The sequence below is a fragment of the Python bivittatus genome, unplaced genomic scaffold, assembly GCF_059951505.1.
Source record: "Python bivittatus isolate LINGU-HERP-01145 unplaced genomic scaffold, Pbiv_v1 ctg000980_np1212, whole genome shotgun sequence".
Lineage (NCBI taxonomy): Eukaryota > Metazoa > Chordata > Lepidosauria > Squamata > Pythonidae > Python > Python bivittatus.
The window spans coordinates 24,567,583-24,594,181 of NW_028277125.1; the positions used below are offsets into that span (position 1 = coordinate 24,567,583).

The following is a 26,599-nucleotide window of genomic DNA, read 5'->3' on the forward strand; positions in this document are numbered from 1 at the left end:
TGCCAAGATACAGCCTAGAACCTGTTGGCTGAGATTTAAAGCAAAAATTCAGTTGGGAGATGAAAGAATCTCTCTCTTTTTCTAAAAAGTTTCACTAATTAGTCTCATCTGAATGCAAAGAATGGCAAAAAGTTTGCAGGCAATCAGAAGTTCATAGCTGAAAGGAAATGAAGGAATGCCTAACACCAAGATCATACTCCTCCAAAGCTGCCATCCAAATATGAACAGAAAAGGCATAAAAAGTTAACCCTTCAGTATCAATGGAGTTTGAGCAGCTGTAATTGGTGCTAATGGATTTTGCATTGATGCCCTGGGAAATTTTATCTTCAATAAACAGCAATTCTGATTCCTCTCTTGCCAAATATGACAAAGAGCTAATTCTGAACTAGATTTTCTAAGGTACAACTTCTATGCCAGGAACCACAGGGATTATGTAGGCTTGCTTTGTTTAGATGCTGTCGTTCTCATAGCAATGCCTTTGATTAAAGAAGCTTAAAATCCTTTTTGTGTTCTATTTTTCCACAATCACATTGTTTTCCTCTAGGAAGTTAGTATACACAACTTTACAAGCAACTTAGTTGATATTTTAGCATTAACAACTGAGCTAAACTATTAATGGGAGAGTAATTCTGCCCTGATGCTTCTGAATTAAAACTGTTGGAAAAAAACTAAAGACTTGTTTTTCAGATTAAGTAGAAACCACCTTGCAAATACTGTGAAGTGGCAAGAAATCTGCCTAACTATGCATAAGAGAAAAAAATGCCTCACGGAGCATAAGCAATTAAGTCCATAAGCATCCAACAAATCACATTAAGGTTATAAAATTATTCCAGTATTATTCTTGTAGCTCCTTTTACATATAATGTAATCAATGGACTTTTACAGTAAGTATAAGCTGCGTTTCACACATTAATGTGAACATTTTAATTGGGAATTTATATTTCTAAGCTGGGAATGGTAGAAATGTGCAACTAATGCCAAATGTGCGAACTAAACCTTTGGTTTAATACAACAGAAATCAAGCTATGTCGGAACTAGAGTTTTACAAAACCTTTTGTGAGTTAGCCCTGGAATTTGTTAATGCTGAAACATAAATTGTAAGTGGTACACGTAAACACTTAAGGAGTTATATAGCTCCCATGTTTCAGGTAATTATATATGTAAAGTAATAATAGTATCTGCTCTGCCCTTCTAAGTCAGATAAATTGAAGAATTATAATGTATACCAGTGTTTCTCAACCTTGGCAACTGTAAGATGTGTGGACTTCAACTCCCAGAATTCCCCAACCAACAGTTGAAGTCCACACATCTTAAAGTTGCCACTGGTGTAGACTATATAACTATTACTTGAAAAACAATTACCACCATGTTATTAGAATGTTTGTTTCAGGGGATTTCAAAGAAGTCATTCTGAAAACAGGAGTCCAAAGCAGTTCAACCATACATTGTTTCACACAAAATAATTCCTTCAAGGGCCCTGCACTTAGATCACAACCTGCATATTTCAAACACTTTGAGCACCGAACAAAGATGATTCTTTTGTTACAGAGCACTCCCGGACTGCTGCTTGAAGGGTTCAGTACAGCAGTATGACTGGTGGCCTCTCTTCCTCTTACAACTGGAGCATTATCTTTCCAGTTTTCCTGCCTGGACCAGGACAGGAACCGGGAACCAGTTACGGCCCTACTGCTACTGGTTTAGGCTGGGTAGGGTCATCTGAAAGGTAGGGATTTGGAGCAAAGCAGCAGGCAACAAGAGTCACTGCGGGAGATTTTCTACAGCTCATGACTATCAGAAAAAGATCTAGGCAGAAGAAGTTTTCACCACTGTCCTCTCATATCTTGTTTTTCAAATAAGCCTCCTTTTGAGGTTGACAGCCATCTCCCTCAAATAAAGCCTTGGGGGAATTAATTCTTATAATTAGGTGTTGTAGGTATACTGGTACTGATAATGATTATACTACTGTTTCTAGATATGCACATATATCTAGATACAGGTAGTCCTCATTTAGCGACCACAAATGGGACTGGCAACTTGGTTGTTAAGTGAAGTGATTGCTAAGTAAAAAATCATGTGACTGCGACCGTGCTTACAATTTTATACAGGACGTGTACTAACTGACTATAATGGTGAACACATGGCTGAGAGAGAGACGCTGCAAAGGTCATAAATGCAGGCATTGGTTGCAAAGCTACTTTTTCATCACTGTCATAACTGTGAACAGTCACTGTCCAAGGCAGTCACTAAGTGAGGACTATGTGTATGCACATTGCTTAATAGGGCCCCTTTTTCTACAAGGCTCACTTTTTCCCAACCATCCACAGTTTAAGACCAGCTAAACACATCCAAACATTTCTTTCTTATAAAAATCTCACTCAAACAAGCCATGTCTGAAAGAGGTAGCCCAATTATAGAAAGGGGGCTAAGTGAGAAAGAAGGCTAGATCAAAGTCTGCTAGTAAAGAGAGGGAGAGGAAGATTGCTGCAAGGAGCTTGATCTGAATAACATGTTTGTTTCTCCTGCAGCAACACTGGTGCCACCAACTGGAATTCTGGCGAGGCTGTGCCAGGGAGCAGTGCCAGGGAGGGACTCTTTCCCTGGCATATAACAAAGAGGTGGCAATGTTGATTCTTTAGCAAATCAGTTTGCTATTAGCAAAGCAAAGGCAAGGACCCAGAGGAGGAGTGTCCTCTTCTGAATCTGAACATTTTGCCAGTCGCTGTGACTCATAGAATCCAGGAGAGTGCCCACTACCAAAGTAGGCACACTTGAAGCTTGTGAGCAGTTGTGATATGTGAGCATTTCAAACTTGAACTTGAGAACACATATTATGTAGTTCCTTGCCTACAACTATTGCTCAAAACAGGGGAACAGGAAGATGCCCAACCTTTTCAGTAACAGCCCACATACTCTGAAACAGGTTCCCTCTGTCTGGACAAATCTTTCTTGCATTTCTCAAGACTGAAGAGCATCCTGTTTCAACATGCCTTTGAAACAGGACTGTGGGTGAGCATCCGTTATTCTTGTGCTATTTAATATAGTTTTACTGAAGCTCTGTTATTGTTTGGGTTTTTTTCTTTTGTGACTTTTACCACCTTGTACACTACCAGAATCCAGAAACTGCAGCTACATACAAGTATCAATCAATCAGTCAATCAATCAGTGCTCTTATCACACTAACAACCTTGAACTTTATATTTGTGCAAAACATTCCGTAATTCAAACCAAGTTTTTATTGTATGTGTTATCTAAATCAACAAGTGAACAATAAACTAACTTTCTCACATTTCATTAATTTTTCCATGACACTGAAGAACAAAAATATTGTCTTCCTCTCTTTTGGCTAGCATAAAGCTTCAATGTTCATCCTAATTGTTGCTCATTATCACCTCTGATTCTCTTTTGAGTAGAAGTCTGCCAAACACCTTCCTTGGCACATGTAAGAAACTAATCCCCCTGTACTTTTTGCATTTCATCCTGCTATCCTTCCATAACAGCATTCTTCCAGTTGTCAAGCACAAGTGCTACGAGAGTTATTTCTCATATTGATAAAAGGAATGAATTACCAAAACAAAAAGCAGATGCAGTTTGTTCCATCCTCACAACAAAGGCAATTCACCTCTCCTCTACGCTAAAAAAGTGGGATAAAAGTAATAAGAATTTTGCCTTCATAGGGCCCCTATTTACAGGTGTATTATTTGAAAGCAGAGTATTTTTAACCTTTCTTTTAATAAATACCATTAATCAGAGCTATTAGATTTTCATTCCTTGGATTACCTACTTCCAGTCCAGACTAGAAAGAGGGAAGTCTGACAGATGCAGACTTCATACACACATTAAACAAGTTGTATACCTACTCTATAACCAAACCACATTGATATTTTAACATTTCTCCAGTTACATCATCTATACCAACATCTTTACTGTTTTTAAACATTCTCACAGCATTTATGTGTTTCATCATTATAACCATTATGATATACAGTATAATATAATAAAATATTATATAAACACAGATATTGTTTCATCAGTCCCCACTCTGCTGTTGTTTAGAAGAGCCGTGAAAACCTGGTTCATTTAAAAAAAATCTAAGAAGGAAAGAAAAAGACCAGAACACATCCTCTCCAGCAGCCAATACCCAGATAAGCAAGGATTAACACCAGAGATCAAGACACCAGAGATTAACACCAGAAATCAAGCGGAAAACAAAACCCTAATCAAGGAACTACCAAGGAGAAAATCATACCCCCATCAACACTGGCAGGGCTAGTTACTGTATATAAACAGGGAGCAAACCCCACCCTTACTTGCACTGATGATGTTACCTAGTCGGGTATGAAACATCTGCAAGCAAACAACCAAGCTCAGAGAGCACCAAGAACTCCATAAAATGGTCCCTTTCAACTTTATGATTCTATGATTGCCTTAAGGTTGTCCATAGGAAGATTCAAGTGGAACCCAAACTTGGATTTTGTCAGTCTGCCTGGCATTTCACAAATATTCATCAGCAGCAGCATTTGGTGCAGTGGGCTTTCCTATCTCTGACAACCCTCAAACATTCAGTGTTCTTGGCTCCAAAAATCTATAGCTAGACACTTCCCTTTTCATGCAATGAAAATGGATAATAAAATTAAAGCAGTATGACTTCCAGTGCAGTAAGATTTACAAGTGATTCTTGGGACTGGACTTACACAGAAATACATCAAACAGTGGAGTCCTTGGGGTTCTCTGAGCTTGGTTCTTTTCTTGCAAACATTTCATTACCTGGCTAGGTAACATCTTCAGTGCTGGAATGGGATGGGGTTTGCTCTCTGTTTATATACTGTGGCATGCCCTGGCAGTGTTGGTGGGGGTTTTGTTTTGTTCCTCTGGTAGTTCCTTGATTAGGGTATTGTTCACTACTTGATTGTGTGCCTGGTGGTAACCTCTGCTTCAAAGGAACAAAACAAAACCCCCACCCCCACCAACACTGCCAGGGCATACCACAGTATATAAACAGAGAGCAAACCCCATCCCCATTCCGGCACTGAAGATGTTACCTAGCCGGGTAATGAAATATTTGCAAGAAAAGAACCAAGCTCAGAGAACCCCAAGGACTCCACAGTTCAACCCTGAGCTACACATATTCGCCTCTACTGATACATCAAACAAAATCCAGAAGAAGTTAGTTGTAACTAAGTACAATTAAAAACAATGGAGTGCAGAAAGTACCTTACAACTAACCTAGCATGTAATATGAAAACTAAGAAACATTCACCCTCAGTTCAAAATCTCCTTCAAACCTTGAAAGGTTGGTAATATGAGGCTAGTTCTACTGCCAATTCTACTATTATGCACCACCAAAATGAAAAGCTCTGTTCTACAGACTCCATCAATAATGGATTCAATATAACACTCACCCTTGATCAAATATTTATTACTCTTCCAGCTGTCTGTAGCTCAAAACAATAATCTGGCAGTGATTTTGAATTCAAATGGATTGGATGTTACACGTTAGATGTTGTATATTGGAAAGTCCATGTATAATTAACAAGTATTAGCAATTATTAAAAATAATTTCAAATAAAAATACAATTCAATAATTTACAAATCTCCAAGAAAAAAGCTTTCTTAGTTTGTATCCTGGGATTTTCAACTGGCACACAGTTTTATACAGCCAGCTGATGTGTAAATGGAAACACCTAACCCAACAGCTTACAGGTGCCTGAAAGGAGCATCTTGGCAAGAACAGCTATTCCCCCCCCCCCGCCTCAAATTTGATCCAGTCAGTTACAGTGGAAGAGAAGGAAGAGGTAACTCTTTCTGAAAGTCACTTTTATAATGGAATTATATCATTCCAAATCTACACCAAAGGAACCCACAAGTACCCCCAAATGCCAAGGAAAAGGGTTTAGAGTTCTCTATCTGTACAAACAGTTATGATCTCTTGAGTTGCCCTGGGAGTAAGGAATTAGATCTGGTGTAGGGGCTGTATCTAGCCATCCATTTACTTGGACAACCAAATGAAAATGGGGGAGGGGCAAGACCTCAAGGAAGGAGGCCACACTCTGCATGGCTCCTTCCTCTGGTGTTACTGACTCTATATGAGAAAGCTTTTGTCCACGTCAGGTGAAGTGGGGAGCATCTATCTCCTTGTTTTGTCTTGTACAGGCAAAAGCAATCCTTGCAGGACCAAATTAAGAGCAAGCGCTAGTCCTATCTTACTCTACAGTGAGGAAAGGGCAAGGTAGCCATAGCAAGCTTCCTTCCCAGGTAGTCCAAGTGGTACCCCTACAAGAGCAGCTTTGCTCATAGTCAGCTGCTCCGCAATTGTCTCCTTTTCAGCAGCCAAGGCAGCAACCCCAAAAAGGCTGATTAGACAGAGTAGTTAATTACAACTTGGTGAGAAAGATTCTTCAGTTGTCTGGGATGATTTCCTTCTTTATAACATGAAACAAATTGCCTCAACTAAATAGTAAACATTTGTAGAGAAAACTACCCAAACTTGCACTACAAAATATACAATTACAGAAGGAAGCTATAACATGCAAATTACTCCTATTTATGGGGTTGCTTCTATTAAAGGTAATCAAGTAAAGGCTAGAGGAATGAATGGATATGAATATATATAATTTATATTTATAAAAATAATATATAAATAAAATACCAAAGTTTTGAATGGGGCTAACTCCAGATTTTGAAGCTGGCTTGGCATAGAGCCCTGAAGTGGCCCCTATGCCAATTACTTTCCCCTTAGTGTCTGGGTGCGATGGCTCTAATTTATGTCCACTTTGTAGAGACAGAAAGGTAGACTTATCTCCAAAGAACATCAAGAGAGGGACTTCTCTGTTAAGTGCCAAAGGCTCCATTTTAACCGCCCACTACATTGAAAGTAACAGCATGGTAGCTCTCTAAAACAGGACCTGAATTAGCAGTGTAAGAAGTCAGCAAGCAGCATCTGTTTAAAAGTTTGATAACATGGGGTCTAGGGACATTTTTCAACTTAATGTTTCAATGAAACAAACAACTCATGATTACTTTAAACAGATACAAATTTTTATCTCACTAGTGCACTATAAACCAGGATAGTCTCTGTGTGCGTATATATCCTATAAATTCAATGCAATGTAAGATACATATTTAATACAAGAGCAAAGTAATACTTGTTCTTTGTAATGAATGGACAGCTAAGCTCCCTCCTACATTTACTGACAGGCAGATGTATTGGAATTTCAACCCACATTCATTCATTGCAGACACAATTTCATCCGTATGAAGAACAATTTGCATGCCCTGCACCACATATAAAGTTAGATTACCAACCCCCTCCCTTTCTGACAGAAGGGAAATGGTTTTGTTCTTTTGAGGACTGCAGGCAGTTCTCCAGACAGAAGGACACAAGCAAAAACTTGGGTAACAGGGCTAGGAAAGGTTGTTCCTGAGCCTCTGATAATGCATTGTAATCTATAAGAAGCTCAGAAAAAGCCACAAAAAGGAGGAGACTGTAGCTGCAGAGATAAGATCTTTCCAGGAAACAGGTAACAACAGAGCTGCTGGAATGGGCGACTATAACAATTTTAAACAGACACACAAATAACAACAGATTATTCTTGGTCACACAGTCAGCCAGACATTTAGACTGGATTTGACATTTTTATCCATTTTCAAGTCCTTCCCAAGGACCTGGGATAGGCAACTGTTGTTATTTGACGATGTTAAAGGTATTGTCGCAGGATGTAAGCTGTTCCAAGTAAAGCTGCCTTTTGCAATTGACTGATGGTGATTTTGTCAATGCCAATGGTATTCAAGTGGTGCTCCAGATGTTTTGGGATTGCACCTAAGGCGCCTATTACTATTGGTACTCTCTTTGCTTTGTTTGCCACAGTTGTTCTACTTCTATTTGCAGGTCTTTGAATTTTGTGATTTTCTCCAGTTCTTTCTCTTCTCTTCTGCTGCCTCCAGGTATTGCAATGTCCACTATCCAGACTACTACTACTACTACTACTTCTTCTTCTTCTCCTGTCTTTTTTATACATAACTCAAGGTGGCGAACATACCTAATACTCCTGCCTCCTATTTTCCCCACATCAACCCTGTGAGGTGGGTTGGGCTGAGAGCATGACTGGCCCAAAGTCACCCAGCTGACTTTCATGCCTAAGGGAGGCCTAGAACTCAGTCTCCTGGTTTCTAGGCCAGCAACTTAACCACTACACCAAACTGGCTTCATGACTAAGAGCTAGTATTATTGCATAAAATTACTTTGACTGTGTGTGTGATTTAATCTAATTTATTGTCTTTGATGTAAATTTTCTCTATGCAAGCTCAGTGATTGTGCATCTTAGACAAAAGACCAACACAATTTTATGGTTAGCTTAAGAGTCTTACGGTTGCCAGTCTACTTTTCTATTGGAAGTTCTGTTGAGATGCTGCCTATATTTTCAAAGCCTGTGTTTTCCTCCATTTAGATGTAGCTACGTAAAGTTAAAAGGAATACTAACGTTCCCTCCTTTTAAAAAAGAAGTTTGATTCTGTTTATCTTTTGTATGATTAGTCTCCTCACATATCAAGAAGAGCTGATTTCCCTAGGAAACCATGCCTACAGGGCCAGAAGGTGGTGTTATGCCATTTATTTTCTTTTTATCATTTTTTTCCCCCTTTTACTTGTGCCCAGGTGATGGGAGCCCTATCTCTTTTACACGCTGGGTCATTTGGAGGACACGAGGTAAAGGCATCGCCCTGGAAGAAGGGAAGTGGCAACGAGAACCACCAAGCTGCCACACTGATGCAGGAACTGGAGCTAGGATGTGTAAACCCAGAGATGTTCTGTGAGGAAGGGTTTGAGAATTCCAGCTTTTCACCCTCTGGGCTCAGTCCTGCTGCTACATTTATGTATTTTTTTTTCTCTTAATTAGTTTCCATCAAAAAAGGAAATGGAATTAACCTTAGTCTGCTTCATAGTCCTTTACAGTCCATTTTAAGCCCTAATGAAACAAAACTATTCAGCAAAGATCACTCAACTTTGTACAGTTAAATCTCATTAATTATTTTAGGAGAAATTACCTTTGCAGATCATGCCAAATGAACTTTTCAACCAAACATCTGCTTTGCAGTAGTTCTACTGACAATATCATCAATAATGCAAGATGGTTATCAAGGGCAAACAATATGCAGGCTAGAGCTTTGCCATGAATCCATAACATGTCCTGCATAGTTCTTCTGTTGAGAGTGGCGTTATGCAGTTACTCAGCTGTTTATAAGCTACAACAAATGACCCACTGAATTATGCCAAGCTGTAAAGCAAAACACCTCCAAAACTAACATCTCCACTCCCCCCCCCCCCCGAACAGTACATACTGATTCTGGAGAAAAAGTTACAAGATTGTACCTAATGAATGCAAAATACAACGGGAAAATTCAGTTCAAGCACGTGTCAAAGGAAAGACCCTATTCAGCTTTTTTAATGACTGATTTCTGACAATTTAATATAGACTTTCTCAATACGATGTCCTTCAGATACGTGGAAGCATATTCTTTGAACTGGCATACTAGCTGGAAATTCTGCAAATTAGAATCCCAAACAGCTGTCAAGACACTGGGGGAAAACAGATACAGTGTTTACAGCAAGAGTAAACTCCTTTTGTCTCTTTTTGACAGCAAACATTAAAAGTTTGATGTCCTGAGCTGAATATTTAGAAGTCATCATTCTGTACTTGAAATATAAAAGAGCCACTTTATTTCTTCTAAGAGTTGTTACTGCATGATTGCTGACAAATAACTGCTTTTGTAAGCTATTTATATGATCCATAAACTGTAGTACGACAGGGCTCACTGAATTAGACTGTCATAACCCATGGAATAAAGAAAAAAACCATGATCTCCTTTATTGAAATTACTATATTTATCAGAATTGGCCATTTTTATATTTTATTTGTAGTACCTTTATAGCATGCTTTGTTATGTCATGGAATTACGTTCTAAGTAATTATTAAAAAGACTGAGTCAACTCCAGTAATACATCAATTGACTCATTAGTTTATAAATCATAAATTCAGATTACTAGCAGATCTTCAAACTGGCTACAAAGGAATATTTTCTCTCCTGTTAGTTGATGGTTTAAATGGAAAGCTTCCCACTGGAAGATGATAGACCATTTTTGCTGATTTGTGCCTCTCCCAACTGCCCACCAAAATGCTTCTTCCCATATGACTTCTACAGAGCAGTTTTTAGTTGAGGAAGTTGGGCCAGGAGGCTGAAAGGGGCAATCATGTCCTCCATTCCTCCAGTATAGGTTCTACTCTTGTCTACTCTAGACCTCAGCCAGGAACTCTGCATCCCAATCATATATTCTGAATCAAAGCTGTCCATGTCTGAAAGCATTATAGAGTTTGTCAGTGTGTGAAACACTATCCAGTTGTTTTCTGCAGCTCTAACATAGCATTTAAAACTAGCCAGGGTAGAGATTATTTAAAAAGTTCTAAAACATTCCACTTACCTTTCTTGAACTTATGTATTGGAAGCTTCTTAAGCTGATCTTTTTGAAGGCGATTCCTTCTTGCTCTATGTCTGTCCTGAACAAATTTTGTTATCTTGAAAGACAGAGATAAATAAAATAGGAAAAGTATGAATTGGTAGAAAAATGATTTTATTATAGTTTCAGTAGTAAGTTTTAATGAAGATTTTATAGTTTTATTGTTCTGTGAACCTATATAAACTGCAAAGAGTGGGTGGTATGCAAATAGGATACATACAAATATGGCAAGCAGATTTAGCTGGTTACTGCCCAGCAACTCTTCTATACTAAAGGCCAGTTATTCCTTTTGGGTCCTTGCACAATACTCTTTTCTTACAGTTATGTTCCAGGGCCATGATCCCATGTTGAAACTGGATGCGTTTCTACTCTATGTGTGCAGAAAACCTCCACTATGCACTTTCATGGATCCCCTTGCTGTCAGGATGCTTAAATGAGTGCAAACAGACTGCAAGCCATGTGTCCTAATTGCTCCCTGGCAGCTAAGACAGACACGTTTGCCACACTCCTTCCCGTCATGAGCAATCGTCCTCTCTCTTACTGCCCCCATCTTCTCTCCATATGAAACTACCTGTGCTCCATCCCAATCTACAGTTTCTGCATCTAACAGTGTGGATAAGATACAACCACATCTCTTGAATTCTATCACAGATGTGCTCTGAAAAGCAAAAAAGCCTCCTACCTATCATTCCTATATGAGGAAGTAAACTTACATCAGAATTTGTTTTCTCCTATACTTGCACTTATTCCTTCATGGAGTCTGTCAATAGTTCTTTCTTCATTAATAGTCAAATCACTTAACTTTTAGACACTGTAGACATTTTTCAAGGTCAGGTTTCTTGTGATCATCACTCTACAGCTCAAAGAGTGAATAAAATCTGTGTCCTAAGAGAAGATTTTTCTTACCTTCAGGTCCATTCTAGTATGCTAATATTGAAGCCAGATACTTCAGTCTTACTTACAGTAGTTTCATAATCCCATATAAATCAGTACTGATACTTATACTGATTAGGTTTTCCTAATCTTTCTGTGCTTCTATAACAGTCATTTTATGCTTCTGCATTCTATGTGGTTTGGAAGAAATGTTTTCCACAAGGCTCCTCTGTTATTTAAACCAAAAAAGAATTACTAGTTTCACAGAACAGGGCATAAAACAGCACCCCACAAGTTGAAGGAAACCAAGAACTACTTTGAAGAAGAGGAGCACTATGGTGATCAGTGTTTCCTGCTGAGAGAAACAAAAGCTGCAATATGGAAGACCTGGTATGACTTTGGGGGAGGCGCTTCCAAGTTCCTGTATCCAGGACTGACAGACAGCTCCCAAGACTCTTTAAACCACTGATAAGTACCCCTTCCTACTGATAGGATATAACTTATTTAAAAGGAACAGGCACAACAGAAAGGAAGGGGATATTGCACTGTGCATAAGTAAACCATATGCTTGCACCGAAATTCATGAATTGGAACACAGAAATCCTGTTGAAAATATTTGGCTAGGAACAGGAGGAGTGAAAAACAAAAATGTTACCATTGTGCCTAGACAAGTAGAAGACATTTGAAGAACTTTCTGGTCAGATGGCTAAACTTTCAAACAAGCATGTGAAATATAACTTTAACAAGAATCAGAGTTGCAATAAATTCCTGTCCTCTCTAGCCTCTAACTTCATTTGTCAGAAGACAGCAGCAGCATGGGTTCTGTTATGCTGGACCTAATCCTTACCAACAGAGAGAAATTAATTGAAGAAATGGAAGTGATTGGAATCTTTATTATTATCTGTGAGTTTCTAGTATCAAGGGAAGGAAGATAACAAAAGAATCAGACTTGAATACAGGTAGTCCTTGACCTACAACCATTCGTTAGCAACTGTTTGAAGTTACAACGGCACTGAACTTACAACTGGTCCTTGGAGTTCCGGCCATCCCAGCCCACCTGTGGTCATGTGATTGTGATCTGGGCACTTGGCAACTGGTTTGTGCTTACGACTGATTGCAGCACCCCACGATCACGTGATCACCATTTGCAACCTTTCCTGTAGCCAGAAGCTGGACATCTGTCTGGCCAAAATGTTTTGGCAATTGTGAACAGGGAGTTGGACTAAATGAACTCTGAGGTACTTCCTCCAGCTGTGATTCTGATCCTTAGGCTTTTGCCAGATGAACAGTATAAACTATAAATCTTTAATGCCAACAGGAACATCGCCCTATACTGATTACAGTCAAAAGAATTTGAATGCTACTGAAAGGAATTTATACTGATACATTTACAGTGACGTTAACTCCTTTACCACTAACCAAGAAAGCTAGATTCACACAAAGTCTCATTAGCCAAGCTTACTGCAAGGAAGAGGAGATTTTATTACAGAATCTTGGAAAGTGACATATGTGTACTTAGTCCTCACCCCACCCTACCCCAAATCAGTAAGTGCTTTACTGTTCCTTGGTGCCTTTGTTCCTCTTTCCGCTTCTCTTTTTATTTAAGCTAGCCATTTATAAGAAATGAACAGAATGTCCACCTAGTTTTGTTTTGCAGTGTTTTGCAAACAGTCATTCTCACTTCCATGCTGAATGTATGTAATGGAAAATCCCATTACAACTGAATTCAAAGGAATTTACACCATTCAAAAGAATTTCTTCTAGCATTACCAATTAGATGTCAGGGTGTGAGTCCATGATTTGCTGTCATTTCTCCTGTCAAGTTGGGTACCTGCCCTACTGCTTAATATTAAATTTACCAATCATTCAAATGTAAGATGCAGAAAATTCAAAAAGAAATACAGATTGCCTATCTATAACCAATTCTTTGAGCAGTTATCTGTGCATTCACACAATTTGCTGAACTTTCCCCACTGTAGGAGCCTGGTTTTGGGGAATGCTGTGGCAGTCTTTGAACTATACCAGCAATTGGCTACAATCATTCAGAGCTCACGGAAGATTTTTTTCAAGAGATGGTTGCACAATCACTTCCTGTACTGTAGTTGAGACTAGCGGCTCTCATACAGAAATAGATTTAAGTATTGAGGATTAGACTCTGAAAAGCTAAACCAATCACTGATGTAAAGATATAGGGATGACCAAAAGCATAAACCATAAATAAACAAGAAATGCAAATCCTTCTGCAGGGGAGTTTACATTTTGCTATGTTTATTTAGTTTCTGAAGTACTGTCCTATATGTTTACCCTGGGTTATTTTTTAGATATGAAAGTAAAATTTATTCCCAGGGAAAAACATCCTTCCCAGTTCAACTTTGTGTGGCCAGTATTGCTTTAATAAATTTGTGGCACACCAAAAATTATCTTTTACTCTAAGTATTAGCTATTTTTTTCACTTGTTTATATGAAATAAATTTATTAATTATCACAAAAAATGCTCCTCCCAATTATAAAAAAGAAACTTCTTAACAAAAGTCTGAGGTGCTTTTTTTGCATAATAAAACCCTTGTACTACAAATACATTTATCTGCAGTTATATAGTTTTCTTAACCTGAAACATAAAAGTTATTTTAACCTATTTAATTTGCTTTTATAACCTACTATGATATTCAATATCTAGTCTACCCCAATAACTAAAACAAACAATAAAGAAGAAATGTGACAAAAACTACATATGCCATCAAGAAGCCCCAAGCGTATTTTAATTAATTAAAAAAATTAATTACACTAATTCTAATTAAGGGTTTCAAGGAAGCAACTAGGGCAGCTTCTGTTTGCAGAGTTATACACAGAAAACTTTTAAGATGCACAAGGTATTACTTTAAACTAGTTGCCTAACTGCACTATGAAAAGGTTAATTTACAGGTGCAGATTAATTTGAAGTGTGGTTATGGAAAAATAGATCACATAAACAAGGCCCTATTGTAGATAAATTACATAAAATGTGCAGCAGTTTTTTAGAACTTTTCAATTTGGTTTTTTAAATTACTGCATTGTTTTAACACATAAGCGAAATTCAAGAAGTCCACTGCGTATTGCTTGAAAGATATGTACTGCCCTATTTAAAGAGATTTTAAACTCAGTTCTAAAAATACATTGTTTCTTCACAGTCCTATGGAAAAGGCCTCTTCTTGGAAGTGAGATTAATTCCATCAATAATAGTCTTCTGCAAGCTAGTTATTCTGGGGGTCTTTGGGGTGACTTTGTCAAGGCTTTGATATGTAAGTCTATTTTCAACTTTAATTTACTATCAATATCTTATTGTTGAATTGTATTTGTATCTGTGAATTACCCAGAGTCATGAGAAGTGGCACTATAGCAGATAGTTAGGTAAGATAGATATTATCCATCGTTAAAGCAAATTTACCAAATCATAGTTGCACATGCTATCTCCAATCAGTAACCTAAAAAAAATTAACTGGATGGGGAAAGGTTTAGGTGCCTTCCCCTGGTACAGATGATAGTATGTGGGGAATGCACTTACTGGCACTATTTTGCTAAACCCCACTTCCTCCTCTTTAAATCTGCCAACAGAAAATGAATAAATCTATGGTTTCAAATATAGTTGTCATTCACTCTAAACTTGGAATTTCAATTTCCAGAGAGTGAGCAACTTATTCCTGTATATATGCAAATTCAACTGCCAGGAATTTTCCTTAACTTGTAAAAGCTCATACATTATTGTTGCTTCATTGTCATAGCTGTTTATTTACCACTTTTAATTGAACTCTGTTTGTTTGTTTAGAAAACTGTGCATTGCTTCTGGCCTGCTGGGACCCCCACGCATACAGAAGCTGCAACCTTACTCTTGGGCGCTCTTTTTTGTTTCCGTACAGATAAACACTTAAAACCTATAGAGGATATAGATAAATATGAAAAGAGCTTTTTTTGGAAAGAAGACACCGGTAAGCTTCCTAATTCACTTCAACAGGTAGGGAAAGTTCAGTTTTTAAGTATTTGCCCATGAAACTTTGTATGGGGCATGCATGAGCATTTAAGTTCATATTAAAGTAAATATAAATACTATCCATAAAGAAGCTCTTCTTAAAGTGATACATCCACGGAGACCTCAACTGGAGTGATAAACCAAACAGCTTTTTAAAGCCGTGCTAAAGATTCTAATGTACAGTTTACATAATGCCACCAATATATCTCATGGTTAAAGAAATGCCCTAACAAATAAACATTAGAACAAACTGACTTCAGCAATAAAAATTTTGTGTTTATGCGTGTAGAGAAAATATAAACATACCTACCATGAATATAACTATAAGGATGAGACAGATTCCCACAATAATTAAGAATGGGATTAGATAATACTCCAAAGGAAGGCTGAACTCTGGGATCAGCACAATATGGCCTCTATGAAAGAAAGGAAAGACAATTTATTATTATACCCAAGAAAAATTACACAGAGAAGAATATCTGTAATATTGCATATAATGGAAAGAAATCTTGAAATACTTCATTTTTTCTTTCTGCTAAGCCACTTGATTGTTATATTTGGTTGTCTATTTTCTTTGAAGTTTTAAATTTACAGAGATGATATCTAGGGACACTTCTACACTGTATACATTCACATGTATTGCCCATAAAAGCCAGCGTATTTTTTAAATAAAATCCTATAACTTTAGGTGGTGGCTAGGATAAAAACCTTGTATAAATCTGTCTAAAATTTGAACACTCATATCTACAAGTTTCATCCAATTCCTCAAGAAAATATAAGGGTTTGAAATTTCGCCTATTATAATAATTGGGGAAGATACTTAAGGCTTTGGCAATCTCAGCAACAAAAGCTAGGCAAAACGTAATGTTATCCTTACACTCAAAGTGAATATTTCTTTCTGTATACCACCACAGTAAACATAAAGTTTGTGATGTATCTTGTACATACCCTTTGTCATAGGTAAATTCTTCTTTAAGAGATTTAGCGGATGTTTCACCAATGAAAACTGATGGAATGTCAATCTTCTTTAAAATATCAACTGTTTAAAGAAAGAAAAGATGACAACTACTAATATACAGGAGTAACATCTTGGAATACTTCTTAACAGTTGCTGAACTTAAGTACATCACTGTTCTAAGCCATTTTAATACAGAAAATTAAATTGTAAATATGGGATACACTTAAATAGTTTTGCCTATCTAGGCACAATTCATTTTTGTTTTTTGAACCTGGTAAATCATAGATTAAGAAGCCCTATTAAAGCAATTCCTACAGGTATCCATGATTGAAGAGACAGAATATTTTTAAAAATGAAGAAACTATAAGGCAATATTTACATCTGTATTTATAATACAAATAGTTTTATCTGTATTTAGGGAATTCTAACTGTAGTGCCAAATTACATTCTCTAATGTGAATCTGCATTATTCTCTTTTTCAGAATGTCTCCCCGTTTCCTTTTTAAACCCTTAACTCAGACAACCCTCCCTCCCTTCCTCCTCCTTTTTTTTTTTCTTTCTTTCTCAAATGGTTCATTTCTATCTTTCATAGATTTTCATGTGTATCTATTTTGGGTGTGAAGAAGAATAGGGTTGGACAGGGGAATGAGTAAGATGCTTAAGTTTTGTGTGCTTTCTGTTTGCCTCCCAAATCTGTCAAAGATCACCCTCAGAGCAGGAAAAAGAATCTATTTCCCTTTATACGTATTATAACAGATTTCAAAGTGGTGTATAAAGATAAAACAGCACCATCAGCAGTAAAACAGAATAAATGTTTATCAAGTATAGCAAAGATTTAAATATCAGTCAGCAACAATGAAATCTTGAAATTAAATCCAATTAAAATGTGTAAGCAAATAAAAATTTGACCTGGTACTGAAAACAATACAATACTGATGCAAGATTAACATCACTTGAAATGACATTCCAGAATTTTATAGAAGTGACTAATCCTCAGTATTTGTTATCAAAAAAGCGTTCTCTGCAGGACTTTTTCACATTAAAAGTAAATTTTTAATATTTTGTAATACACAAAATCACTTGTAAAGTATGTACATCCACTTTGAGATACAGTGGGCCAAAAAAGTATTTAGTCAGCCACCAATTGTGCAAGTTCTCCCACTTAAAAAGATGAGAGAGGCCTGTAATTTCCATCATAGGTATACCTCAACTATGAGAGACAAAATGGGGGGGGGGGGAATCCAGAAAATCACATTGTCTGATTTTTAAAGAATTTATTTGCAAATCATGGTGGAAAATAAGTATTTGGTCAATATCAAAAGTTCATCTCAATACTTTGTTATATATCCTTTGTTGGCAATGACAGAGGTCAAACGTTTTCTGTAAGTCTTCACAAGGTTTTCACACACTGTTGCTGGTATTTTGGCCCATTCCTCCATGCAGATCTCCTCTAGAGCAGTGATGTTTTGGGGCTGTCGCTGGGCAACACGGACTTTCAACTCCCTCCAAAGGTTTTCCATGGGGTTGAGATCTGGAGACTGGCTAGGCCACTCCAGGACCTTGAAATGCTTCTTACGAAGCCACTCCTTCGTTGCCCGGGCGGTGTGTTTGGGATCATTGTCATGCTGAAAGACCCAGCCACGTTTCATCTTCAATGCCCTTGCTGATGGAAGGAGGTGTTCACTCAAAATCTCACGATACATGGCCCCATTCATTCTTTCCTTTACACGGATCAGTCGTCCTGGTCCCTTTGCAGAAAAACAGCCCCAAAGCATGATGTTTCCACCCCCATGCTTCACAGTAGGTATGGTGTTCTTTGGATGCAACTCAGCATTCTCTCTCCTCCAAACATGAGGAGTTGAGTTTAGACCAAAACATTCTACTTTGGTTTCATCTGACCATATGACATTCTCCCAGTCCCCTTCTGGATCATCCAAATGCTCTCTAGCAAACTTCAGATGGGCCCGGACATGTACTGGCTTAAGCAGGGGCACACATCTGGCACTGCAGGATTTGAGTCCCTGGCAGCATAGTGTGTTACTGATGGTAGCCTTTGTTACTTTGGTCCCAGCTCTCTGCAGGTCATTCACTAGGTCCCCCCGTGTGGTTCTGGGATTTTTGCTCACCGTCCTTGTGATCATTTTGACCCCACGGGGTGAGATCTTGCATGGAGCCCCAGATTGAGGGAGATTATCAGTGGTCTTGTATGTCTTCCACTTTCTAATTATTGCTCCCACAGTTGATTTCTTCACACCAAGCTGCTTGCCTATTGCAGATTCAGTCTTCCCAGCCTGGTGCAGGTCTACAATTTTGTTTCTGGTGTCCTTCAACAGCTCTTTGGTCTTGGCCATAGTGGAGTTTGGAGTGTGACTGTTTGAGGTTGTGGACAGGTGTCTTTTATACTGATAACAAGGTCAAACAGGTGCCATTACTACAGGTAACGAGTGGAGGACAGAGGAGCCTCTTAAAGAAGTAGTTACAGGTCTGTGAGAGTCAGACATCTTGCTTGTTTGTAGGTGACCAAATACTTATTTTCCACCATGATTTGCAAATAAATTCTTTAAAAATCAGACAATGTGATTTTTCTGGATTTTTTTCCCCATTTTGTCTCTCATAGTTGAGGTATACCTATGATGAAAATTACAGGCCTCTCTCATCTTTTTAAGTGGGAGAACTTGCACAATTGGTGGCTGACTAAATACTTTTTTGCCCCACTGTAGTACTTTGGAACTCCATAATCAATTGAGCACTGCAGTGGATCCTGGACTCTGAAAAATAACTACAGCAAAATCTCAATTCAGCAAATCCCCATTAAGCAGCCTTTGGACAACAGACCAAATTTCTCTCTGGATACCCACATGAAATAATGGACAGGTCCACTGCATCTGAAATAATCTGGATGATGCATTTACATTAATGTTTATCTTAATTCACATTATTTGTGTAATAATGTCACTGTGTGAATGATATAAATTATGTTATTTCCGATTCTAGAGTTCTAATCCAGCCTTAGGCACAAAGCCATCTGGGTAATGTTGGGCTAGAAAAGTAGAATTTAGAGGCACCAGGTCATCTCACAGTAAGGTCATCTCACGTTCTTATCAAATGCTACATTCTGGCTGTAAAGATCATGCTATAACTTACATTGCTTTTGTAGTTCTAATATAAGATTTCAGAGGGTATATAGCCTGTAACCTTTTGAGCTTCGGGGCTTTTCTGCATCCCTTTGGTGAAATGCCCAGCAATCTCTGTAGTTTTGTATGCCAAGAAAATATACTTTCTTGCAAGTATCTCCAAGCATGTTGGTTCCTTACTTAAGTAGCCATTTTTCCCACAACCTTTGATCTGTCCTAGTGTTTGACAGATTTTCAAATGAATCCCAGTTACACTTTTTTGTTTTTGGAAGTGTGATTGCTTTATGTTAGATCTCATACAAGTAATCCCTGGTTAATGACCACTCATTCAGTGATCATTTGAACTTACAACGGTGCTGAATGAGTGATACTTATGACCAGTCCTCAAAGTTCCAGTGGTCGCAGTGCCCCTGCAGTCATGTGATTGCGATCTGGGTGCTTGGTAACTGGCCTGGATTTCTGATTGTTGCAGCAGCCCAGAGTCACGTGATCATAATTTGTGACCTTTCCTGCCAGCTTCCCACAAAGTCAATAGGGAAGCCGTCAGGAAGTTGGAAGTCATGGTCACATGAGGTCCTTGCTTAATGACTCAAAGGGATTTGCTTAATGACAGTATCCATGGATTGCAGGAACTGCTGTAGCTAAGCAGTGCAGTCACGTGACATTGTGCTTTATGACCGCAATGCTTAGTGACAGAAATTCCAGTCCCATTTACTGTTGTTAAGCAAGGACTCTTGTATTCCCAGCCTAAAAGATATAATAACATCTTTGTGTACTTGGCATAATACATCTGATTCTTATTAAAGCAGAAAAATCTATTTTGTTGGAATTCTTATATTGAGAACAAAAAGATGATATTCCATCACCACTGAGCAACAGAATAGTTTTCAAACAGGAGAGAATTAATACCTGTACTTACTGTCTTGAGATCCCATGCTAATGAGGTCATCAGAGTCAACATTGTGAACAATTGCTGCTTTATATCCAGCTTTCTGTGCATTCAAAACCTGCATGCCAAATGCACTTGTTAATAAGTACTAGTTAGAAATACGACATTATTCACTCCTGCCACCCACAGATACTTTGTAAAAGTATTATCAACTTGAACTAACTTCTCATTTTATTTGTGTATTGTTCTGATAATTTGCAAACTGTACAAAAGAAAGTGGCTGTTACATATTTGCCTTTTTGCCAGCCTCCTGACAAAGAATCTGGATACTGGAACTCTGGTAAACGTAGCACCACTGAGGACAATACTCCCCCCATTTACTTATGCTTATATGCAGGAACACCACTGAAACCTCCTTTTGCCCCAAGGGACTTCAGTGTGTTCTATAAAGGACAAGTTAGCTGTTTCCAACACATCAGTCTTTTTACTTTACAGTTTAATCCAGAATGTAACAGGATCCTCTGAGAATTAAACCTGATTGTGGTTCTACAGTCCCACCCCGAGTTCTCTTGATCAGGCTCAATATTGGAAGAAAACAAATTTCACAGATTTTAAGAAGTCTGCTATGAAGTGTTGGATCCAGAGTAGGAATAACTTCATTCTTCAGATGAAAAAAAAGGCTGAAGGCCTATACATGCCACCCCTGAAGACAACCACTAAGCAGTGATAGGAAAATGGGTTTAAACCAGAAGTCTACAGAAAAATGCAGTCTCTCAGTACTTTGATCACAACCTGAATACTTCCATAGTTAATGCTATATACCCAATGCTGTTTGTTTAAAATTTTCACTGATTCATCCACAAACATACTCTCACAATGTAATAAGCTGCTTTAATGGACAACCAAACCTCATAATATCTGTTCGGAGGTTTGGTCTGACTTTAATGGGAGAGAAACTCAGACAAGTTTGTATAAGATAGCAACCACTCAGATAATTCTGTAAAATTACAGATATTGCACAGTTTCAGTTCACAGTTTTCATATGCCTGGATGCTGCTCTTAAACAAATGGAAGGAGTCAAGAGCTCCATTTGAAAGCATAATACTACAGGAGTTATCTGATTGATGGCTTGTTCCAGAAATATTTCAAGCAACTTTTTTTGTTGTTGTTTAGTCGTTAAGTCGTGTCCGACTCTTCGTGACCCCATGAACCATATTGCGCCAGGCCTTCCGGTCCTTCACTGCCTCCCTGAGTTTGCTCAGTTTCATGCTCATTGCTTCAGTGATGCTACCTAACCATCTCATACTCTGCCGTCCACTTCTCCTTTGCCTTCAATCTTTCCCAGCATCAGGGTCTTCTCCAAAGAGATCTCTCTTCGCATTAGGTGACCAAAGTATCTGAGCTTGAGCTTCATTATCGATCTTACCAATGTGCTTTTAAAATCATATGTAAATTTGAGAGGGAGAAGGTCAAGTTAGCTAAAAGTCCATAAAGATAACCAGTAAACGGGTCATTTATGTTTATATAATTTTACCTAGAAGTAAATCTGAGCAATTCTAAGTATTCCTATACAGGATTTAGTATGTTTCTAGGCAATACTTTCTTGAGCTCTCCCCCCATGCATGCCATTTCTTTTAGTACTTGATTTAAGGCAGTATTACTCATCATGCAGCAAAAACGTATAGAAGGAATTGTGCTTGCTCAAGTCTCTCAACTTGTTATCAGCAGTCTGTAAAAAGCCCAAGGGTCACTCTGCTAGTTTCAAAAGGCAATATGAGATGGCCAATATATTTATGTATATATTTGCTCAGTGTTGCAGAAGCAAGGAGGGAAGGCCTACGCTCCTAAATCTCAAAAGTAAGGTCTGCTATAGGACAGGGAATGTGCAAAACTTTCCCAAACATGTTTACTCAAATATAAGTCTTATCAAGCAGTTCAGTAAGCTTTATTCCCCAGTAACTATGTCTATTTTGGATAATTACTATAATACACTAGATTACTGCAGAGATATTGAAGATAAAAATTATCTTCAAAATTTTCATTCACAAATTTTCATAGACTGTATAACATGTTATTTATTACACACAGTTTCATAAATAAGTACAACAGGTTATTTAACATTTGACTACCATGCTGTTTACTTTCTCCTTCTCAATAATCATTCCATTAGATCCACAGAGTCTCTGAATACAGCCTACAAGGCTGCTGCCCACATTAGGCTAAGTCAGAGCTTAAAAGTCCTATACTGATACAACCATTAGACTTGCTCCTTCTTCCACTGTGGTCAGCTGGGAGAATTATTTTAGCAGAGTTAATTTCAGTATTCAAGAAAAAATTGCTTGCACATAGCAATTGCAATTTAAAACAGATTATGAATAGGTAAACTACCAATGTTTGCAGCTTGGGAAGTGGTCAGAATTTATTTCAAACTATACTATCTGATTTGTATGCAACAAGCCAACATCTCTAGAAAATAAAACTAAGCTATGTCAAAATTCTTCTAGCCATGGCAATTCATTGCAACTCAAGCACATTCTCCTGGGTTTAGCATTATTTACACAAATATATCTTTATTGGGGAAAAGTATGGTATTCATAAGAATATTCAGAATTGTTCCCCTCTAGCAGTCAGATGTAGTTACAATCCTGAATGCAATTAACATATGTGTAAACAGCAGACATAGGGGAAGACAACTGACTTCTCCAAAGATGCTGTTCTGCATTTGTAGAGTTAAGCTCTCCTCCATCTTACCCCCAAGCTGCTTAGAATTCCTGAGAGCTGCTATTTAAATAAAAACAAGACAAAAAAACACTTTTAATTATGCTCATACAAACATGCTCAGTATGGCACCCTGTTAACTGTGGTGGGAGGACCCACTTACGCTCTTTTTGCATTCCACTTTTCTAGCAACATTACCATTCATCTACCAACTTCCTATTATATAAGCACTGCTCTGAAATATGTGAGTGGCATCCAGAAAGGAGGTGCATAGTAGGAAGCAGGCAAGGCACCCTTGATCATATGAACACACTATCGTGCACCTAAGCTTTACAACACTTGCCACTTCTTTCTTTTATCCTTGCTTTAGATCATAAACCACAGCAACAGATTTTGTCCAAACCACAGCTCTGGGTGTTAGGAATTGTGATATACTTGGAAGTGTTTAGAAAAATCAGGATTAAACCATAATTTCAGATCCTGGGTTATTTTCACTTGGGATGAGAAAATATAGATAGGGAAAAGGAAAATAAGCCTAGGACTGGCAAAGTGTATAATTTTAAGCCTACATCACCTTCACCATCTCTGATCACTAATCCCAGAAGACCCTGAGCATGCTCAGCATGTACCAGCTGTTTTGGATTCTATCTTAAATTATATATATATTTTAAGTACAACTTGTGAGTTCCCCAAGCTATCCTATTTCTAGACAGCTGCATTTTACTGTCCTGCGTGATATGGGACTTCCATGACTTATGAGCACAAGCTTTCAAGTTCTCCAAACTGCTTAATCAGATGTAATGGCAAAAAAAAGGAGACCAGGAAGTAGTACAAAATTAACACATACAAGGACAGTTTAAATTCTATCTCAAGAAGACCTAAAGAATGAATCGCTAGCATTCTGGAACAAAGCACTAGTGGCAACCCTTCAACTTCTGAAAATATAAAAACTAGTTATTGTCAACTCTACTAAAGCATATAGATTGCTGGTAACCACAAGAAAAAAGAAGTCCCCAAGCCCTGCAATATTCAAATATTGTATATTAAGTGGTGGCAGAAGGAAGCCTTCAGAAAAAGAGTTTCCTGCCATGATGTTTGACATACTATATAAGCAAATTGCCATAAACAGAAGAAATTGGTGGATAGTCCCAAAATCATTTAAATTAGAAGTAGGCAACGTTTTTTGGGCTGGGGGGGCACATTTAACATTTTCTGGCAGCTTGAAGAAATTACGTCTGGAGAAAAATACAAAGAAGGGGATTTTTTTTTTCTTTTCTGGGTGGGTTTCTGTGTATTTTAAATTACATTAAGCCTATTATAGTTTTCAAGATGTTATCTGTCTCAAAATGATGAGACATAGTTCCAAAAATCTTCAGCAACAGTAATAAAAAATTTGGGGGGCCACAACTTGTCCAAATTTGATTTATGCATATGGACTCAACAGCATGACTCTTTTCAAGCAGCATATTTAAATATAATTTTGAAGCTTCAGAAACTTCACACATTTCTGAATTGTATAAATGAAAGGTTACTTACCTTTATATCAAAATTGCAATCAAGTCTTCTGATTAATACAATGAATTCATGGGATGAGTTATCCTTCAGAGGTGGAGGAATTATAGGCTCACAAGCATTCTCAGGTTTTGAATTTATTAGAAAGCCCTGAAAACCATTTTCAAAAGATACGATCAGCACTTTGGCACAACATGGGAGAATTAACAGAAGATACAGCTTCTTCAAGTAGGCACCAACAGGTGAAGCATGCATGCCCAGGGTCCCTCCAAGGCACTTTTTCCATTTTGGACCTAAATAACTACATATCACTATAACCCTTAAACCTAAGTTTATAAAAATCCAATCAATCAATCAATAAATTACAAAGGTTTATATACAGACCCAATCTCACAGTTCTGGTGGGTTTTGCAGCATTAAAAAAAATGTAATATAGTCAACAGGAAAGTAAACTGAATCTTAAAACAGTAGTGCAGGTCCCACAGCCATTCCTATCTGAATAAAATAATGTTGATGGCATTGTAGAAAGCCAATGACATTTCTCTCCAGAGAAGATGTTCCAAAGCATTGAGGCTGCCCTGAAGAAAGACTGCTGTTAAATATAAGCCCACCCTCCATCCCCCTCAATCAGGCTAATAACCTTAAGCAGCAACTCACCTGATTACAACTCACAGGGCAGGAAAAACCATTTTGAAGGAGATGGTCCCTCCAATTACCCATTGCTGCATCACATAAGAGCTTTGGAATTCTTTGGATTAGGGTTGGGATCTTATAGATAACCAGTGCAGTAACCAAAGAGTAAGCGTTACACTGTAAATGCTTGGTTGCTGCAGCCTGTGTTAATTGTAGCATCTCAGTTTCCTTCAATGGCAACCTCATTTAGAGTGTATTGCAGAAATGGAAATATACAGCAATGAGGGTGTGAATAACTGTCATCAGGACTTCATGGTCCAAGGGCAGGACCTGTCGCTGGACAAAGGCTCCCCCTACCACTGCTGCAGCAGGAGCCACAAGTCAAGGAGGACTTACTCTTGGGAGGGAGCATGACCCAGAGCTATCACTGGAACTGAATTAGAGCTAAAGAGTTCCTGAAAGACAGTACATCTATCTTGCTAGGGTTTAATCTGAGCTGGTTTTACCCCATCCATTCCCTCCCAGGGTCCAAGCACCAGCTCAACCCCTCCACATCTCCAGCCTGGCCTGGCCCGTGATGTATAACTGAATATCATCAACATATTGATAAATTAATAAAATTAACATGTTATACTAATATATGTGGAATCTAAAATACATCAGCCAAATATAAGCAGCATAAGAAAATAACACAAACATAGTTATCTCATTCAAAATATCTGTATTAGCTTTATTTCACAGAAGTTGTTATGGTACCCTCTAGTGGATAGTTTTAGGTGGTTAGCTGGCATTAGCTTCAAAAAAAAAAAAAAAGCAGTGGGCTCTGGCTCATTATATCATGGAATTTCAGCTCTTGGGAGATAGTTTCTTATAGCCTGACTCAGCTTGGAAAGAGAGCAGCAGAAATGGAGAAAGCCATCTGGCAGGTTTGTTGTGATTCTCTGTACTCTCCGATGAGAAAGAGAAAATTGTGCTGGAAGGAGAACCAGTATTCTTGTATAGCTGCCTTCATAGTGCTATCAGTTACAGGATGTTCATCATCCAAACCATCATGGCCAGGAAAGTGCCCTTGCAACACTTGGGATTCTCCAAATAAGCACTAAATTTATTTAATCTCTTGTATCAGTTGCTGGGAGGGGATGTTCTTCTAAAAATTCCTTTCCCCTTTTTATGAGAAAAGACTCATGCAGCACAATGGAAGAGAACACATTCTATCTGGTTTTGTGGAACTACATCAACATTTTAAAATCTAAATTACAAAGCTTCTAATACAAAACATGGCAATTAGCTTCATAAACTGAAGCTAATTGCCATGTTTCATATTAGAAAACATGATTGCCTATTTTAAATTCTTCCCTTTGGGGCTAAAATA

At 38.0% G+C, this 26,599-nt stretch overlaps 1 protein-coding gene across 4 annotated transcripts in view; it reads right to left on the reverse strand.

Moving 5' to 3' along the window:
• Window positions 1-26,599, reverse strand: part of RNF13 (ring finger protein 13) — a 73,781-nt gene that overhangs the window by 7,864 nt on the left and 39,318 nt on the right. For 3 of the 4 annotated variants that reach the window (XM_088132395.1, XM_088132396.1, XM_088132397.1), the window contains 5 exons: window positions 24,619-24,744; window positions 20,395-20,482; window positions 16,332-16,422; window positions 15,694-15,799; window positions 10,472-10,565 (listed from right to left, as the gene is read on the reverse strand). In XM_088132395.1, coding sequence (XP_087988521.1) covers window positions 10,472-10,565; window positions 15,694-15,799; window positions 16,332-16,422; window positions 20,395-20,482; window positions 24,619-24,744 — 505 coding nt within the window. Of the gene's footprint in view, window positions 1-10,471; window positions 10,566-15,693; window positions 15,800-16,331; window positions 16,423-20,384; window positions 20,483-24,618; window positions 24,745-26,599 lie in introns of those variants that run through there. The other variant, XM_088132398.1, reaches the window with a different exon arrangement.